This window comes from Canis aureus, chromosome 25 (genome assembly GCF_053574225.1).
Source record: "Canis aureus isolate CA01 chromosome 25, VMU_Caureus_v.1.0, whole genome shotgun sequence".
NCBI classification, from domain to species: Eukaryota; Metazoa; Chordata; class Mammalia; order Carnivora; family Canidae; genus Canis; species Canis aureus.
This window is the reverse complement of record NC_135635.1, coordinates 20337029-20352611: the sequence shown is the minus strand read 5'-3', so window position 1 is coordinate 20352611 and position 15583 is coordinate 20337029. Positions and strand designations below refer to the sequence as shown.

The window sequence follows — 15583 nt, the reverse complement described above, 5'->3', positions numbered from 1 at the left end:
GTGCTCATAGTTTAATATGTTTCCTACATGCTATGTTGTTATTTTTCTAAGGATTTCAGGAGAAGCTGACTCTTTGATTTTTGAAGATGAGGGAAAAAATTTATTTTAAAGATTTTGTTTATTCATGAGAGACAGAGAGGAAGAGACCTAGGCAGAAGGAGAAGCAGGCTACTTGCAGGGAGCCTGATGTGGGACTTGAACCCAGGACTCCGGGATCATGACCTGAGCCAAAGGCAGATGCTCAACCACTGAGCTACCAGATGCCCCGGATGAGAAAAATGTTTCTATTCAGTTGGTATCCTTCCTCCAAAAGTGAAATGTAAATGAAAAGCTGCTGTTGTCCTCCTTTTGCTTTGTGTTTTCCTAGGCCAAGATGGCGACTTTGAAGATCTGCTCACTTCCAGTTCCATCTCCACTTTGCTGGATGTGCAGGGTTTTAGTGACTTGGAGAAGAGTCTATCGCCTACACCAGTAATGGGATCTCCCAGTCGTGACCCATTTAACACAAGTGTTCCAGAAGAGGTATTTATAGACTGAATATTTTATTTTCTTCACATTGAACAGACTGTGTCACTGAAGGTTAAAATGCTGTTGACAGCATGAAAGACATGAGATCTTTTCTCAGTTCAACTACTGACGGAGTCTTGGCAATTTTTGTGTCAAGACTCAGTCTCGCAGGACTTAATTTGAAAGGTGTGTTTTTCTCTGTCCCTTTAATAAGTAAATGCCTTGGACAATGTCAGAATTGCTTAAATAATTCAGGAAAAGCATGGGAGAGAGTGTCATCCTATATAGATTACAATCTACTTATTAGAGAATAAATAGGGAATAAATGAAGGTAGATAAAGTGAGATTATATAAAGAAGTTGATTTTAGTCACTTCTGATGGTGCCTCTGAAAAATGCTATACTAAAATTTCCCTTACTTCTTTAGACTTGGAAAAAGCAACTGGACAGGAATACTCAATCTTGAACTCATTACTTCTCTTTTATATCAAACCGGTGCCAAAATCTGTTTCCATTATCTATTGCAAACCACTCCAAAATTGGTGGGTTGAATGACATTTATTTTGCTAACAAATTTGTATATTTGGGCAAGGCTCAGCGGGAACATTTCTTCTTCACTCCACTGGGCATCAGTTGGAATGGCATGAAGGCTGGGGGCTTGAGTCATCTGGAGGCTACCCCTTTTGTATGTTGCATGATTGGGTCTACTGTTGGCCAGAACCTCAACTGAAGCCCTAGCTGGAAATACACATGACTGCTTGACTTTCTTGTAGCATAGTGTTTAGGTCCTACAGATGGGCATCCCAAGAAAAGATCTAGGCAAATTTCTATCACCTTTTATGATAGGACTCAGAAGTCATGTGGCATGGTCACAGGTTCACACACATTCACAGAGAGAAAACATAGACCCTCCCCCCCCTCTCTTTTTAAGATTTTTATTTATTTGAGAGAGAGAGACAGAGAGCATAATCAAGGAGAAAAGGGAGAAGCAGGCTCCCTGCTCAGCAGGGGCTGTATCCCAGGACCCTGGGATCATGACCTGAGCCACAGGCAGACACTTAAGCAACGGACCCACCCAGGTGCTCGAACCCTACCTTTCGATGGACAAGTAAAAATATTACATTAGAAGAAGAACATGTGGGATAGCATATATACTGGTGCTACCATCTTTGAATAGTACAATATGTCCCTCTACTCTCTGGCTACATAGTTTACACCCTTCTCTCATGCAAATATATTCATTCCATCTTCAAAGACCTCTTGGTCTCATTCTAGTTAGGCATCAGCATCCCAGGATCTTGTCATTCAGACCAGGTCCACATGTTGTGAAACTCCTCAGGTAGGGGATCCCTGGGTGGCGCAGCGGTTTGGCGCCTGCCTTTGGCCCAGGGCGCGATCCTGGAGACCCGGGATCGAATCCCACATCGGGCTCCCGGTGCATGGAGCCTGCTTCTCCCTCTGCCTGTGTCTCTGCCTCTCTCTCTCTCTCTCTCTCTCTGACTATCATAAATAAATAAAAATTTAAAAAAAATTAAAAAAAAAAAGAAAAAGAAACTCCTCAGGTACAACTTCTTGGGCATGGCTTCTTTAGTACACTCCATTCCATTTAAAGAACCAGGATTGAGGCACAGTCAGTTAAGCGTCTGCCTTTGGCTTGGGTCATGATCCTGGGGTCTTGGGATATAGAGCCCGGTGTCAGGCTCCCTGCTCAGCAGGGAGTCTGCTTTCCCCTCTCCCTCTGCCGCTACCCCCTACCCCCGCTTGTGCTCTCTCTTTGTCTCTCTGAAGTAAATAAATAAAATCTTTAAAAAAAAAACAAAAGAAAACAGGAAATTAAAGGTCAAGCTATCTGTCCCTTATACACCTGACATACGGTGGTGGAGTAGGCGTAACAACTGCTAGGCATTCTCATTAACAAAGGGGAAAATGGAAGACACACGGGTGTCATTAGTCGATAGCAGTTCCAAAATCCAGCCAGGCCCATGTTGCGAGCTCCTTTACAGGGGCCCAGTCCTCTGGGCTTTTGGTCATTCCTTTGGAGTCATCCTTCCATTTCCATGAGAAGGAACTTATAATTGCAGATGAGTTACATTCTGTAAAAGTGTCTGTACAGGTCCAAGGCCTTCTACCTTCTACTGTCTCTGTCCCTCTTGGTCTAATTTGATGTAATAATTTATTCACTTGGAATTTCTTATGAATCAATTTATAAGCCACTCCATCAGGTAAAGCATAACCACAAATATCTTAACAGTAAGCCTTTAAGTTTTCTGTAAGGCTGCTATGGAATATCCCTCTACTTTTAGAGTTTTTGATCTTTGTGAAGGTTTCAATGAGATAGCCACCACAAGTTTTCCTGAGGTCTTAACAGAGGCACACCTAGGGCTTCTTGATAGCACCTACATCTTTGCCCTGAAACTATTTCTCAATTTTAATGGAATGTGCTGTCTACTAGAGAAACTAGGAGTAGGAAAGGTTGGGTCTTGTCTTTTTCTTTTTCTTTTTCTTTTCTTTTCTTTCTTTCTTCTTTTCTTTTCTCTTTTCTTTTCTTTTCTTTTTTTTCTTTTCTTTTCTTTTCTTTTCTTTTCTTTTCTTTTCTTTTCTTTTCTTTTCTTTTCTTTTCTTTTCTTTCTTCTTTTCTTCTCTAAACAATCTTGGCTCCCTTATGTTTAACAGTTCCTTTTTTTGGTCTTTCCTCTAACATTTGACTGTACATAGTGAGAAGAAACCAAATGGCATCTTTACTTTTCACATCTGTTCTTGCTAATTACATCATGAGAAAACAGTTTGAACTGAATGAAAATGAATTCAAGGAGGAAACAACATTTCTCTCTTCAGTAAGTGAGAGAGGGCTAAAAGGTGTCATTAACAAGGAAGTAATGGTAGGGAAATTGGAGGAAGATGGTCAAAAGGGTACAGACTTCCAGCTATAAGAGAAATGAATACTGGGGGTGTAACGTACAACATGATGACTATTGTTAACGCTGCTGTCTGGTATATTTGAAAGTTGCTTAGAGTAAATCCAAAAAGTTCTCATCACAAAGAAAAAAAGGTTTTCTCTTTTTCTTTTTTTAAAAATGTATACAGTACTTTATGTCAGTGATATACCAATAAAATTGGAAAAGAGGCAAGGAATTAGTTAAGGAATAAGACATATATTAGAGGGAAAGAAAATCCCCTAATTGCTGACTATATATTTATCTTGAAGGGAAAAATAACATTTGACAGCCAATGATGTCCTTGCTTTATGAATCAAGCAACATCCAGTTTAGCAGATGGAAAGGAACTCTAAGGATCTGTACAAAATGAAAGGTTTTTTTAGGCAGAAGGAAGCAGGAGCAGGGAGTCATGCGAGGCATTTGCTGGCTGGTTAAAGTTAGGAATACTTTCCTTATGTACAGTGAAGGGAAGTCTTGGAGTGGGGCCAGGTACCTTGTATAGAGCAGGCAAGTGCTGATGGGTTGATGTAGTCCTGCCTTTTCTGGAAGCACAATGCATAGTAACTAAGTTTCAATTCGTTGACATGGAGCTTAATACGAGTCCCTGCAACTTGGGCCCAATTCTTTTAACAGACTTCACATGTTATAGCCTCTTATGGTCTCAAGGGATGAGACCACCACTCAATAACTGGAACAAAAAAAAATCTCAAAGCTAAATTTATTTTTTGTTTAGTTGACTAAGTGATCTTTATTGGTCAAGGACAGTCTCTTTGATTATTTATGGGGCTTGGGGGGATGCTTAGAGCTCAGGGATTGATGGACTTTCAGAGACTGGAGTGAGTTGAATATCAGCTGTGCATGTGTGGTTACAAAGGTGAGACTGTTTTTGGTTGATTGGTATCTAGAAGGGAGTTCAGTGGTGTGAGTCCCTACCTTCCTGGCTGACTTCAGAAGGGAAGAGCAGCAGTCAGTAATTGGTTGACTGGCAAAGTGAATTCACTGAGGTAAATTTTGTTTACTTTTTTATCACAATATTTTGTTTACTTTTTTATCACAATATTTCATTTATAGTTTATGATGTGCTCGTAGTGTACTGTTCTATAGTCAGAAATTATTTAAAACTAGAGTGTAAGATTTCTTTCATAGATTCCATCCTTAGGATACACAAAGCATTTGTTGGGGAAAATGTATTAGACATTTTTGTTGTTGCTGCTGTAATATTGTTGCTAAGCAAAGTGGTTTAGTGGTATCCACACATTAACTGGTTTGAACCACATTCTGTGTTAGACTAGTGGTAGAAAATAAAATGAAGAGGTGCCTGGGTGGCTCATTCGGCTAAGTGTCTGCCTTCAGCTCAGGTCATGATCCCAGGGTCCTGGGATTGAGCCCAGAGTTGGGCTCCCTCTTCAGCAGGGAGTCTACTCCCTCTCTCTCTCTCTGTCTCTTTCTCTGTCTCTCTCTCTCTCTGTGTGTCTTCCCCTGCTTGTGCTCGCTCTCTCTCTCTCAAATAACTAATTAAATAAATAAATATTTTTAAAAAAAGAAAGTGAAAACAGAGGTGTATTTACAAAGCACTTTATCCAAATCTCCTCTTAAATCATGACAACCCTGTAAAGGTAGGCATTGTCATTCTCATTTTATAGAGGATAAAAACTGATGCCCAGTTAAGTGACTTACCTAAGGTTAGAACCAAGATTTTAACTTGGGCTTAAAGTTGTCAGGATCAACTGTTGACTTACTTGTTGGTATTATGTTTATTGAAAACCAAGTCCCAAAATGACCTTCCTCCAGAATGTTTTCACTGATTAACACTTGTTGATGTTTATATCCTGAGACCATTTTATGAATATAAGAAGTATTTATTCTAAACAGAGTGTATGAAATTTCACTGATAGACCATTTAATTGTCTTTTTTTTTTCTTTATGACTTATTCCTTGCATGACGGATTTTTGACTTTCTGTAATTACATTGCAGTTCCACAGCAGCATCTTGCAAGTTTCGATCCCATCATTATTGCCAGCAACTAAGAGCTTGGAAACTTCTGAAAAAGCAAAATTGCCTCCTCAACCAGACACATCCTTTGAAGAAAAGTATGTCATTTATGACCTAACATTGCAATATAAATGTTCCACAAAGTAGATCAAGGAAACACAAGGGTCCATTGTGTGTATTTACAGACACAGATTTTACCCAGAAAGGCAAGAAACAGTAAGGCATATGCCAAGGGACCTGCGCTCAGTTCTGTATTATTGAAATAAAAGGTGCGAAGCAAGAAGTCATAGGAGCTGAAGCTGGGGAGGTGTGGTAGTCAGGTTAGAGAAGGATTTTAGGGCACTTGAGTTGTATGTCCTAGATTATAGGGGACCATCAGTGGGTTGTAAGCCCCATAGTGACAGTCATGTACCTGAGGCTATTTGGAAGATGGCTCTGAAGATTCAGAAGAGGGATACAGTAATTTCTCCGTTGACAAGTAGAATTTTGAGGGATCATATTCTCATTACTTATAAACAAGCCAAATAAAAATATATATAATAGAATATTTTGGGATCCCTGGGTGGCGCAGCGGTTTGGCGCCTGCCTTTGGCCCAGGGCGCGATCCGGGAGATCCTGGATTGAATCCCACGTCGGGCTCCCGGTGCATGGAGCCTGCTTCTCCCTCTGCCTGTGTCTCTGCCTCTCTCTCTCTCTCTCTGTGTGACTATCATAAATAAATAAAAAGTTAAAAAAAATAGAATATTTTAAAAGAGAGGAGCTCGTAGGAGGCTCATTCGGTTCAGCAGTTGACTCTTATCTCACCTCAGGTAGTGAGTTCAAGCCCCACACAGGGTGTGGAGCCTACATAAAAATTAAAAAAAAAATGTTTTAAAAGAGAGAGACATTGCTTCCTTAGCAAAAAAAAATTTTTTTTTTTTTTGACAATCCTGTTCACTTAGAATCTATATAGTCTTTTATATGGTCTTTTACTTGTGAAGCACATAAATTCCTTTTTTTTTTCTTTTACATTTTAGTGATGGAAAAATAATCCTTAGTGCTGCTGTTGAAACCCAGCCTTGTGAGAGTCTTTCGTAAGTTATATTATTGGATATGAAAAATGTCCTTGATGCCTGGAAGGGAGGAGGCTTCTGTCACACTGATCATAATCACAATGAGAAGCGGGTGACTGAGGCCGGAGTACATTAATGCAGGTGTAATGGTTGGATGTGGGGGAGATGGGATGTTGTAAGTTAACAAAGAAATACTTGCTCACTAACCGTTATTTATTATCTCATGCCAAGTTTTCCCACACCTTTACCTTCATCAGTTTTTACGTGAAGTTCAATGCTTTGAATTTCAGGTTTGCACTGGCTTGCATTTTGACACTAGGAGAGAACAGAGGGAATGATAGAATGGCTGGAAAGGCTGCAGTGTGGTTTGGTTTTTGTTTTGTTTTGTTTTGTTTTGCACTCTGTGTAGTAAAACGGCCCAATATCTATGTTTATCCAAGTTAAAGTGTGAATTAGATTAGGAAAATCCATTTTCAGAGCAGTACTCAAAGATGAAATCTTATCTTTTCTCATCATTATCTTTTACTTTATTTGGTAGTCGGAATGTCTAGCAACTTATGTATACAAAACATGAGAGTTGCCTTTTCAAAGTTTGTGTATTTATATTCTACTTCTTAGAGCAAAGATGTTGCTTTTTTCTCTCTCTAAACTGGTCACATATTCCTGCCTTCAGTTTTTGAGACCGGTTCTATATAATTGAAGGATAGTTATGTGAAAGAGAAAATCTATGGATGTTTCAACAGTGTCACTTTGCCTTTACTAGAATAGCAAGTGAATAACTATGGGCAGCAATAGGGATTTTTCTTTTATGCCTTGATCAGAACTATAAGATGAAGTACTTGGCCAGATTCAGAAAATGGATTCCTTTGTGAATTAAAAAATAACACCTTTGTTGTTTATTTTAATTACAAGGATTATATGTAAATAGTATGGGAGTATTTTAGAAGTTCCTGGTATATTAACTAAAATTTAAATAAAAATAAAAATTAAAAAGTTCCTGATCTAAATGTATGCATGAAAGGATGCACCATTAGTCCATGGAAAAAAGCTGGTTTATTTTCAACTATTGACATCACAAGGATGGTCCTAAGTGTTTTTCCAGCTATTCTAACATTTGCAGGACATTTAGAGTTATTGGCAAGACAGTTAACCACCTCTGCTTTTAAAATAACTAAATGTTATAATTTAGTTAAGCACATAAGTGACTGCCTGAATCCAGATTTTCTTTTATTACCCGGATTTAACCCACACACAATTTTAGTTTCTTTCCAAGATATTCTATTTAGAAACAGTGGCACCAGAGCCACTTATTATTAATCCTAATTACTATTATTCTTATTTTTAGAACTTCAAGTCTGCAAAAGTCTAGCAGCCTGGGTAATCTGAAGAAAGAGTCATCAGATGGGGTTGGTTCTGTGTTTTATTTATTTATTTTTTTGTCTGTTTCCCTGAGCCAAAAATATTTTAGGGATCTTCACATTTAGGGATTTTCCCATTTTGCTAATAAAACTGTTAAGAAGAGCTTTGTGGTTTCTCCAATGCAAATGTATTAGAAACCACTGTTAATGGTAAATATTAAGTATGAATATGAAGGGTTAAAAGTAGTGTATAAAATCAAAAGTAAAGACTTTTAATAAACCATTACTGGAAATAAATGAAACTGAGATTGTATAGCTTAGAAGAAGATGTAAATTTATTTTAATTTCTGGAATTGTATGTGATAGATTCTAAATATATAAAGGATTCCTTTAACAATCTGAAATATTGTTGTTTTGAACAGGAAAAAGAGTCTGTTCAGAAGCCTTCAGAGGTAATTTTTATGTCCAGATTACAATGTAAAAATGTTTAAGACTTCTAATACATGTGATTGCTTAAATATCTCAAAAAAAGAAAAAAAAGAAAAAAAAACAAAAACAAACTCAGAACCTCCAAAACATGTTAAGTGAAGGAAGCCAGCCACAAAAGATCACATATGACAGGATTCCATTTATGTGAAATATCCAGAATAGATAAGTCCATAGAGACAGAACACAGATTGGTGGTTGCCAGAGATGGAGAGGAATGGAGAGAAACTGCTTAATGGGTAAAGGGTTTTATTTAGAATGATGGAAATGTTTTGGAACTAGGTAGAGGTGGTGGTTGCACAACACTCTGAGTGTACTAAATGTCACTGAATTGTTCAATTTAAAATAGTTACTTTTTATGTTTCACCTCAAACTATTGAAAAAAAAAACAAAACCTCAAATTCTAAATCAGGCTATTGATATTCTTAATGATCATATTTGGGCTTCCTAAGACCTCACAAAAAAAATCTCTAGATTGCCAGTCTTAGAACAACTATTTAATAAACACTGTCTGTATACAGCAAACATTTTTTTTTTTTTTTTTTTTTTAAGACCTCATCAACAAGGGCTCTAGTTCTTCTTTCCTCTAATTTTCAACCATTAACTTTCTAAAGGCTCCATTCTGGTAGGCAGGGTACTTCCAGATGTATTCCCTTGACCATTGGCTCTGAATGCCTTGAGTCGTAATGTAGGTATCGCTGATGAGGCACAGACAGTGCACACAGCTGTAATTACAGTCATCCTCTGTCCTTTTTGTCTTGCCAGTTCAATAAATGATTAAGTGATTTTGACATCTGTGTTGAGATTTAGGTAATAGTATCATTAAATTGTGACCTCTATAAACTTGTAGTTACCATGAGCAATGAATATGTAGAATAAAATAACCACCTTAAAAGCTGGTGTCCCCTCTCCCTTTTCTCCACCTCTGCAAAAAAAAAAAAAAAAAAAAAAAGAGGGCTAGAGATGTTAGAGAAATTAGAGCATGCAAACAAAGGCATTGATGGATCATATTAAAATAATCATGTTACTATAATTGCAAATTCAAATAACGAGAAAGCTTAAAAAAAAAAACAGTACCTACAAGTATAACTTAATTAAAGTTCTTGACAATGACCTCACAGATAGCTAAAATGTCTTCTGAGTCAAGGAAGAAAAATTTAGTTATAGCAAGTTTAGTTTCCATTTGAAGTATATCTGAATGTATCATAGTCTTTGAAAATCGGTGATCCATGTTTGGTAACTTGCAGGATAATGAATATATCACAAAACACTCAAAAAAAAGTGTTTAACAGAAACTGGTTGTGTCCTCATTTTATTATTAATTCCTTGGGAAGAATATTTAAAATAACTGGAGTAGAATCTCTTTATGCTACTGTTGTAGAAACTTAGGGTTAATGCCTGCTTTGTGGAGTAATATATTATGTTGGGCTTCTCCTGATGCAGTTATATTACAGAGATTGCAAACTGTATTATAGCCCAATCTGTGTCCACAGGTCCTTGTTGGAGCATCAATGTAGAGGAATTGTTAGAAAAATAATAAGACCGCTGGTATTCTGGTTATGTAATTCTTATTTCCATGCCTTTGGGAGAATGAGGCAAATAAAATTAAAATAAAATTTGAGAATTTCTATATCCTAAATATTTCATGTCCTAGTAAGCACATGGGTTATAGACCAGTGATGAATATGTTTTTGTTGCTGCTGCTGTTGCTCCTTAAGGAACTTTCAGGATTGATTTTTTAAGCTTCTAATGTGGCATCCCACATTCATAATCAGCCTGAGTGCTTCAGTAGTTGAGCATCTGCCTTTGGCTCAGGTCGTGATCCTGGGGTCCTGGAATCGAGTCCTGCATCAGGCTTCCCCCAGGGAGCCTGCTTCTCCCTCTGCCTGTGTCTTTGCCATTCTCTCTAGGTCTCTCATAAATAAATAAATAAATAAAATATTAAAAAAAAATCAGTTTGTTAGGTCCATGATTCTTTTAAATAAAATCACATGTGTAACATAGCAGGTGTTGCGCCTGGCATGTACTCATAATTATGCAAGTCAGTGCTGTGTTACATTTATTATTACTTCTTTCTCAGGATAAAGGTCCAGTAGAAAGCAGCCCATTTGGGAGCCTCCCTCCGAAAGCTCCAGGACACGATGCCTCGGTGGATGACAACCCTTTTGGCACTCGGAAAGCCAGATCTTCCTTTGGGCGTGGCTTTTTTAAAATAAAAAATAACAAGAGGACAGCAAGTGCACCAAACTTGGGTACGTATGGCCAAAATGCCTTTGCCTCAGTTCGCTCAGAATGAGGACAAGGTCAGTCTCTTCCTTTCCCTCGTTCATCCGTTTGTGCATGTCTATTTCTTGGAAATGAAGGTGAATGAGTTGGGGGACAAGTTAGCAAGAAAATGCTCCTGTGAGTTTAATTCAGTGTAAAGGTAGCTCCATGTAGGCTCTTCACCCTACTCTCCGTGTTGGAGCGTCAATGTAGAGGAAAGACCAATAAGCTCAGTACTCTCAGACTTCACTGTAAACAACTTCTCTTCTGTTTTGAAAGTGGATAAATTAACCCCATATTGACCATGCTAATGGAGTCTGCAATGTTGGAAGCACAGCGTAGTGCTTCCCTGTCTTCCCACTGTGTGTATTTTGTGAGTAAGAGTTTGATCTGTGTTTCATTTTGTCATTCTCCTGTGTTCTCTCCATTGGACTGCGTGTGATTGTGTGCGTTGTTGGGATATCTGAAGATCGTAAACGAAGTGCCAGTGCACCCACCTTAGGTATCGTACCCCTGCATGCCAGCCTTTGCCAGTGCTGTCCTCCATACTGAGCTAATCCTTGCTCTTGGCATCTGTGATCTCTAGAAAGCGAGCTGGCAGCAATCAGAAAACATTGTCCATTACTCCAGAGACCTCCTCCGCCTTCTGCTAAAATGGACTCTGTAGAGCCTTTGCTTTCAAGCCTAAATGCTGTTTTAACCCATGCTAATGACACCTTGCAAGTAGCTCTGGGAGGACCTGGAAGTGCACAGACCCCTCCGCATCCAGGGCAGGACTCTCCTGCATCGTAAATTCCAGCTTTTTCACCCTTCAAGTGCATACTGTCTCACACTAACTCCCAGGTCCTGGCAGTTCCTTCGCCATGGCTACTTTTTCCCCAGAGAGAAATATTTTTAGTCAAATAGAGAAGTCCGTAGAAGACACTGAAAATGATTATTTTAAACTTACTTTTCTTAAGGGAACATTCTCCTGACATTTATTTGCTTTGAAGATGGAGGTAACATTTAGTGACACCAGAGGAAGCTTCTTTATGTGATATCCAAGGAGTCGTTCCCAAAGTGATTTTAGGAGAAGGGAAGCTCAATTGTCCTCTTTAAAAATGTGGGGCACGGTAGGGAAAAAACATCCTCAAAACAAAAAAATAAAAATAGGATTTTAAAATGAGGGTGAGTTAAGCAACATTTTTTGGTACACCTGTACCCATGATGGCTTTGGGGTTGGATGGAAAGGTTCCTTTGGATTTTCCCTGTGGGTTTTATCATCTTATGTAGATACCCACGTACCTATTCATGTGGGTTGGCAAAGGTGACTTCTCTTTGTAGTCTTAGGTTTCTAGAATAAACATGGGATAAATAAAGCCCAGACAACTATTTTCAAATGTTTTTGCATCTTTCTTAGAAGAAATATATTGTCAATGCTAAGAGCCAAGTGCTGCTTATGATAACCTGTAATCACAGCTGTGCTTCATAGAAAAGTCAAGCTCTGCAACTTTTATATCTTGCTGAAACACTGTGTTTTTTGTACAACTTCTACTTTCCCTAAAAAGTGTACAGTCTCACATTGAGGCAATAGTACCCCTTGTGTTTGTTAGCATGGGATCGTGCGTTAAGGGACAGATAAAAGAATTAAGAGAGTTAACACGGGGAGATATGGGAATAGCAAATTTGGATGTTACTCTTCCAAGGCAGAATCAACAGGCACTGATTTTTATATCAGAAGAAAAATTTATCCAGTTCATTCCTTTCTTAGTAGGACACAGCAGGTTAGGAATAACTCTTGAAAAAAGAATTGCCAGAAATTGGCAACTGGGATTTGATGTAAATGCCAAAGGGGAGGAGGGAGTGAAAAGAAAATGACAAAGAGTTTGCACCGGAGTAACAGGAAGAAGATTAATTAGTATTAAGAGAATATTAAATAAGACAATTTTTAAAAAAAGAAAACTTGAGACGTCTCCAGAAAATTGGGTGGATTTTTTAAGTCCTGGATGTTCCCGGCACACCAAATTGGGAATATCTACTGACATTCAGATACTGAATCTGAAGAGAGAGATAAGGTCCAGAGATTGGGATATCAGCTGCTTACATATGAGGGAAGCCATCATCTAGTGCTGAGCATGAAGTGGATGAGCTTTTCCAGAGATCCTGCATGGGGAACCTAGAACAGAATCTCTGAGTGGAAGAGGAAGAGAAAAAGGTGCTACATAGCCAAGAAGAAACTTATCAGATGACAGATCTGGGAGAGCGTCACACCAAGAAGATGAAAGACATGATGATTTTGAAGAATGTGGGAGGGAGTCAACAGTACCAAGCACTACAGGAAGATGGAGAATGATTTCATTACGAATTCAAATCACCCAAGGAAAGAATATGGCAATCCTATCACACCTTTGAATCTCAGAAAGGTTGTAATTTGTGAGTTAATGAATTTAGGCACAATAGCATACACAATATTATACGCACTGTTAATTTATACACAAGAAACTGAAGAGCAGAATGTGCATTTGTGTTCCATTTTTAATATTTGTAGGGTGCCCTTTGTAAATTGCTGATTTACAGACCAGCAGATGAAGAATTCATTAATAGTTGCTAAAACCAAGAAAGTTAGCATCTAGTCATGTTCATTCCGTATTTAAAACTCACCAAGTATGTATTCTGTTCTTGGAATAGCTGAAACAGAGAAGGAGACAGCTGAGCACCTAGATCTGGCTGGTATATCTTCCCGGCCAAAAGATTCGCACGGAAGCAGTTCCTTCCAGATATCTCCACCATCACCAGATTCCAAAAAGAAATCAAGAGGTATCATGAAACTCTTTGGAAAGTAAGTAACAGATCAGACAAATGGAGTGGTCTTTGTATCGTATGTTGCCCAAATGTAGGAATAAATGGAAAGTTGGCTGGAAATGAGTATGAAATTGTAAGGCTTTGGTGTTCCTTTATGGAAGGAATATTGTGATCTGGGATTTACTAACTCATTGGATCTCAGTTAAAGTTTAAATCCAAATATCTATTCTGACCATACATAAGCAATGTTCTGATTAACTTTAAAGTCCAGAGCCTTCTCAGGTCTCATATGAGGCAATGTGGTATTGTGTCTTCTGTTCAGACTTAGGAGAAGTCAATCAACTACATTCAACCCAGATGACATGTCTGAGCCTGAATTCAAAAGAGGAGGAACGAGGGCAACTGCAGGGCCGCGACTGGGTTGGTCTCGAGATTTAGGACAATCTAACAGGTGAGAACAGCCCAATGAATGGACTTTTACATCTCTGCCCAAGTGTCAAGGCCATGAGCAGCTGCAGTGTTGCTAGTATTGTCCCTGGGTTAGACAGTAGAACCCATTGCTTACTGCTGTGCCTAGTGGAAGAGTCCATTATTTTTAGAGCAGTGCAATTTTGCAATGGTTGGTGAAAACCATATAGAAGATGAGGGCTACGTGAGCTAGGGGAGGAACCAGAGCTAAAGTGTTAGCAGCATCTGTGCTAGAATGATTGATTCTTGGACTTAAGTTTGACTGAGAAAATAGTTACTGTAAGTACTCTAAAGGATAGCTCTAGAGAGATGGGATAACACAGTTGTTAAGAGTAGGTTCTAGAAACAGACTGCTTGGATCTGATTTCTGGTCTTGCCACTTCCTATAACCTAGGTGACCTTGAGCAACTATATCCATGTTCTGTGCCTCTGTTTCCCATAGTTTTAATTAGTCCATTCCCCAGAAGGTAATTGTGAAGATTAAAGGTGTTAATATGCATGAAGTATTTGGCAAATAGTAACTGTTCCAATGAACATTAATGATTAATGGAGTCTGTGAAAGCCCCTAAAGACATAAATTCTATCAGAATTCCTAAATTTATCAGGACTATATAATGTTTTATCTGTTAAGACTATGAACTTTTCCTATGCCCTTTATCACAATTTAGGGCTGGTTTGAAATTACTGTAGTGACCTACTAAGCATGAAAAGGGTGGAGTTGGCAAACATCTAGCACAAATCATGGACACTAAATCTTTTGAACATGGTCGCTCCCACCCTCGCAGAACACTGGGTACAAGTGCCATCAAGGAGGAAACTGGCTTTCTTCAAACACTGAAGAGTCTCATTTGCCATATGTTCTCTTTGTACACAGTAGAGGATCTCCTTGTGCTGTTAAAAAAATTCTTTATACTTTTTTTTTTTTTTCCAAAAAGGAAGACTATTTATGTGTCAAAGTAGAAAACCAAAAGAACCCCAGAAACCTGCTGTGATTACATTTTCCTATACACAATGATGGCATGTTGCTCTCATTGATTACCTTTTGGAGAGAAATCATAATTCTGCTAAAGTTAATTCAAGTTAGATTTGATTTCTTTCCATCTAACCTGGTGTTTTATGTTTGGGAATTTAGTCTTCAAACAACATTGATTGAAACTGGTACAGTGACTTTTTTGTTCAACTTGCCTTTCTTCCATACAACACATTCTGGCTCAGTCACATTGAGTCTTTTGTGGTTCCATTTGAAATGCAAGCTGTGGTTTTATAAGGTAACTTTTCAATCAAGTGCCACTTCCTCCTCCAAATATGTACTGAAAAGTAAGCTTTCCATGGTCAAATTGTTATTACCAGGTAATTTCCATATCAATTCAGTATACAGTTGTTCAACCTTGATAAGCCATAGGGTTGGGTTTGAATTATTTTTCATGAAATTGTTTTCTTATAGTGACTTGGATATGCCATTTGCCAAATGGACCAAGGAGCAGGTTTGTAATTGGCTTGTGGAACAGGGCTTGGGATCCTACCTGAATTCTGGCAAGCACTGGATTGCATCTGGCCAAACACTTCTGCAGGCTTCTCAGCAAGATCTAGAGAAGGTGACTGCTTCTCTGTTTTGTTTAAACAATGGATTCTGAGAAAGAGAATATGAACGTAGGATTGTTTTATATTCCAGAAGGGTAGTGGGTGGAGCCAGTAAATACTCTTGAAAAACTTTGTGTTTTCTGCTTTGCATTTTTTT

General features: G+C 38.4%; 1 protein-coding gene across 17 annotated transcripts in view; it reads left to right on the top strand.

Moving 5' to 3' along the window:
- The window catches only part of PPFIBP1 (PPFIB scaffold protein 1), a 167029-nt gene that overhangs the window by 141417 nt on the left and 10029 nt on the right, over positions 1-15583 (top strand). For 13 of the 17 annotated variants that reach the window (XM_077870608.1, XM_077870609.1, XM_077870610.1 and 10 more), the window contains 10 exons: positions 368-522; positions 5418-5533; positions 6452-6508; positions 7833-7893; positions 8268-8297; positions 10412-10583; positions 11066-11098; positions 13264-13414; positions 13700-13828; positions 15290-15440. In XM_077870608.1, the coding sequence (XP_077726734.1) occupies positions 368-522; positions 5418-5533; positions 6452-6508; positions 7833-7893; positions 8268-8297; positions 10412-10583; positions 11066-11098; positions 13264-13414; positions 13700-13828; positions 15290-15440 (1055 nt within the window). The remainder of the gene's footprint in view (positions 1-367; positions 523-5417; positions 5534-6451; positions 6509-7832; positions 7894-8267; positions 8298-10411; positions 10584-11065; positions 11099-13263; positions 13415-13699; positions 13829-15289; positions 15441-15583) is intronic. The other 4 variants (XM_077870619.1, XM_077870615.1, XM_077870606.1 and 1 more) reach the window with 2 other exon arrangements.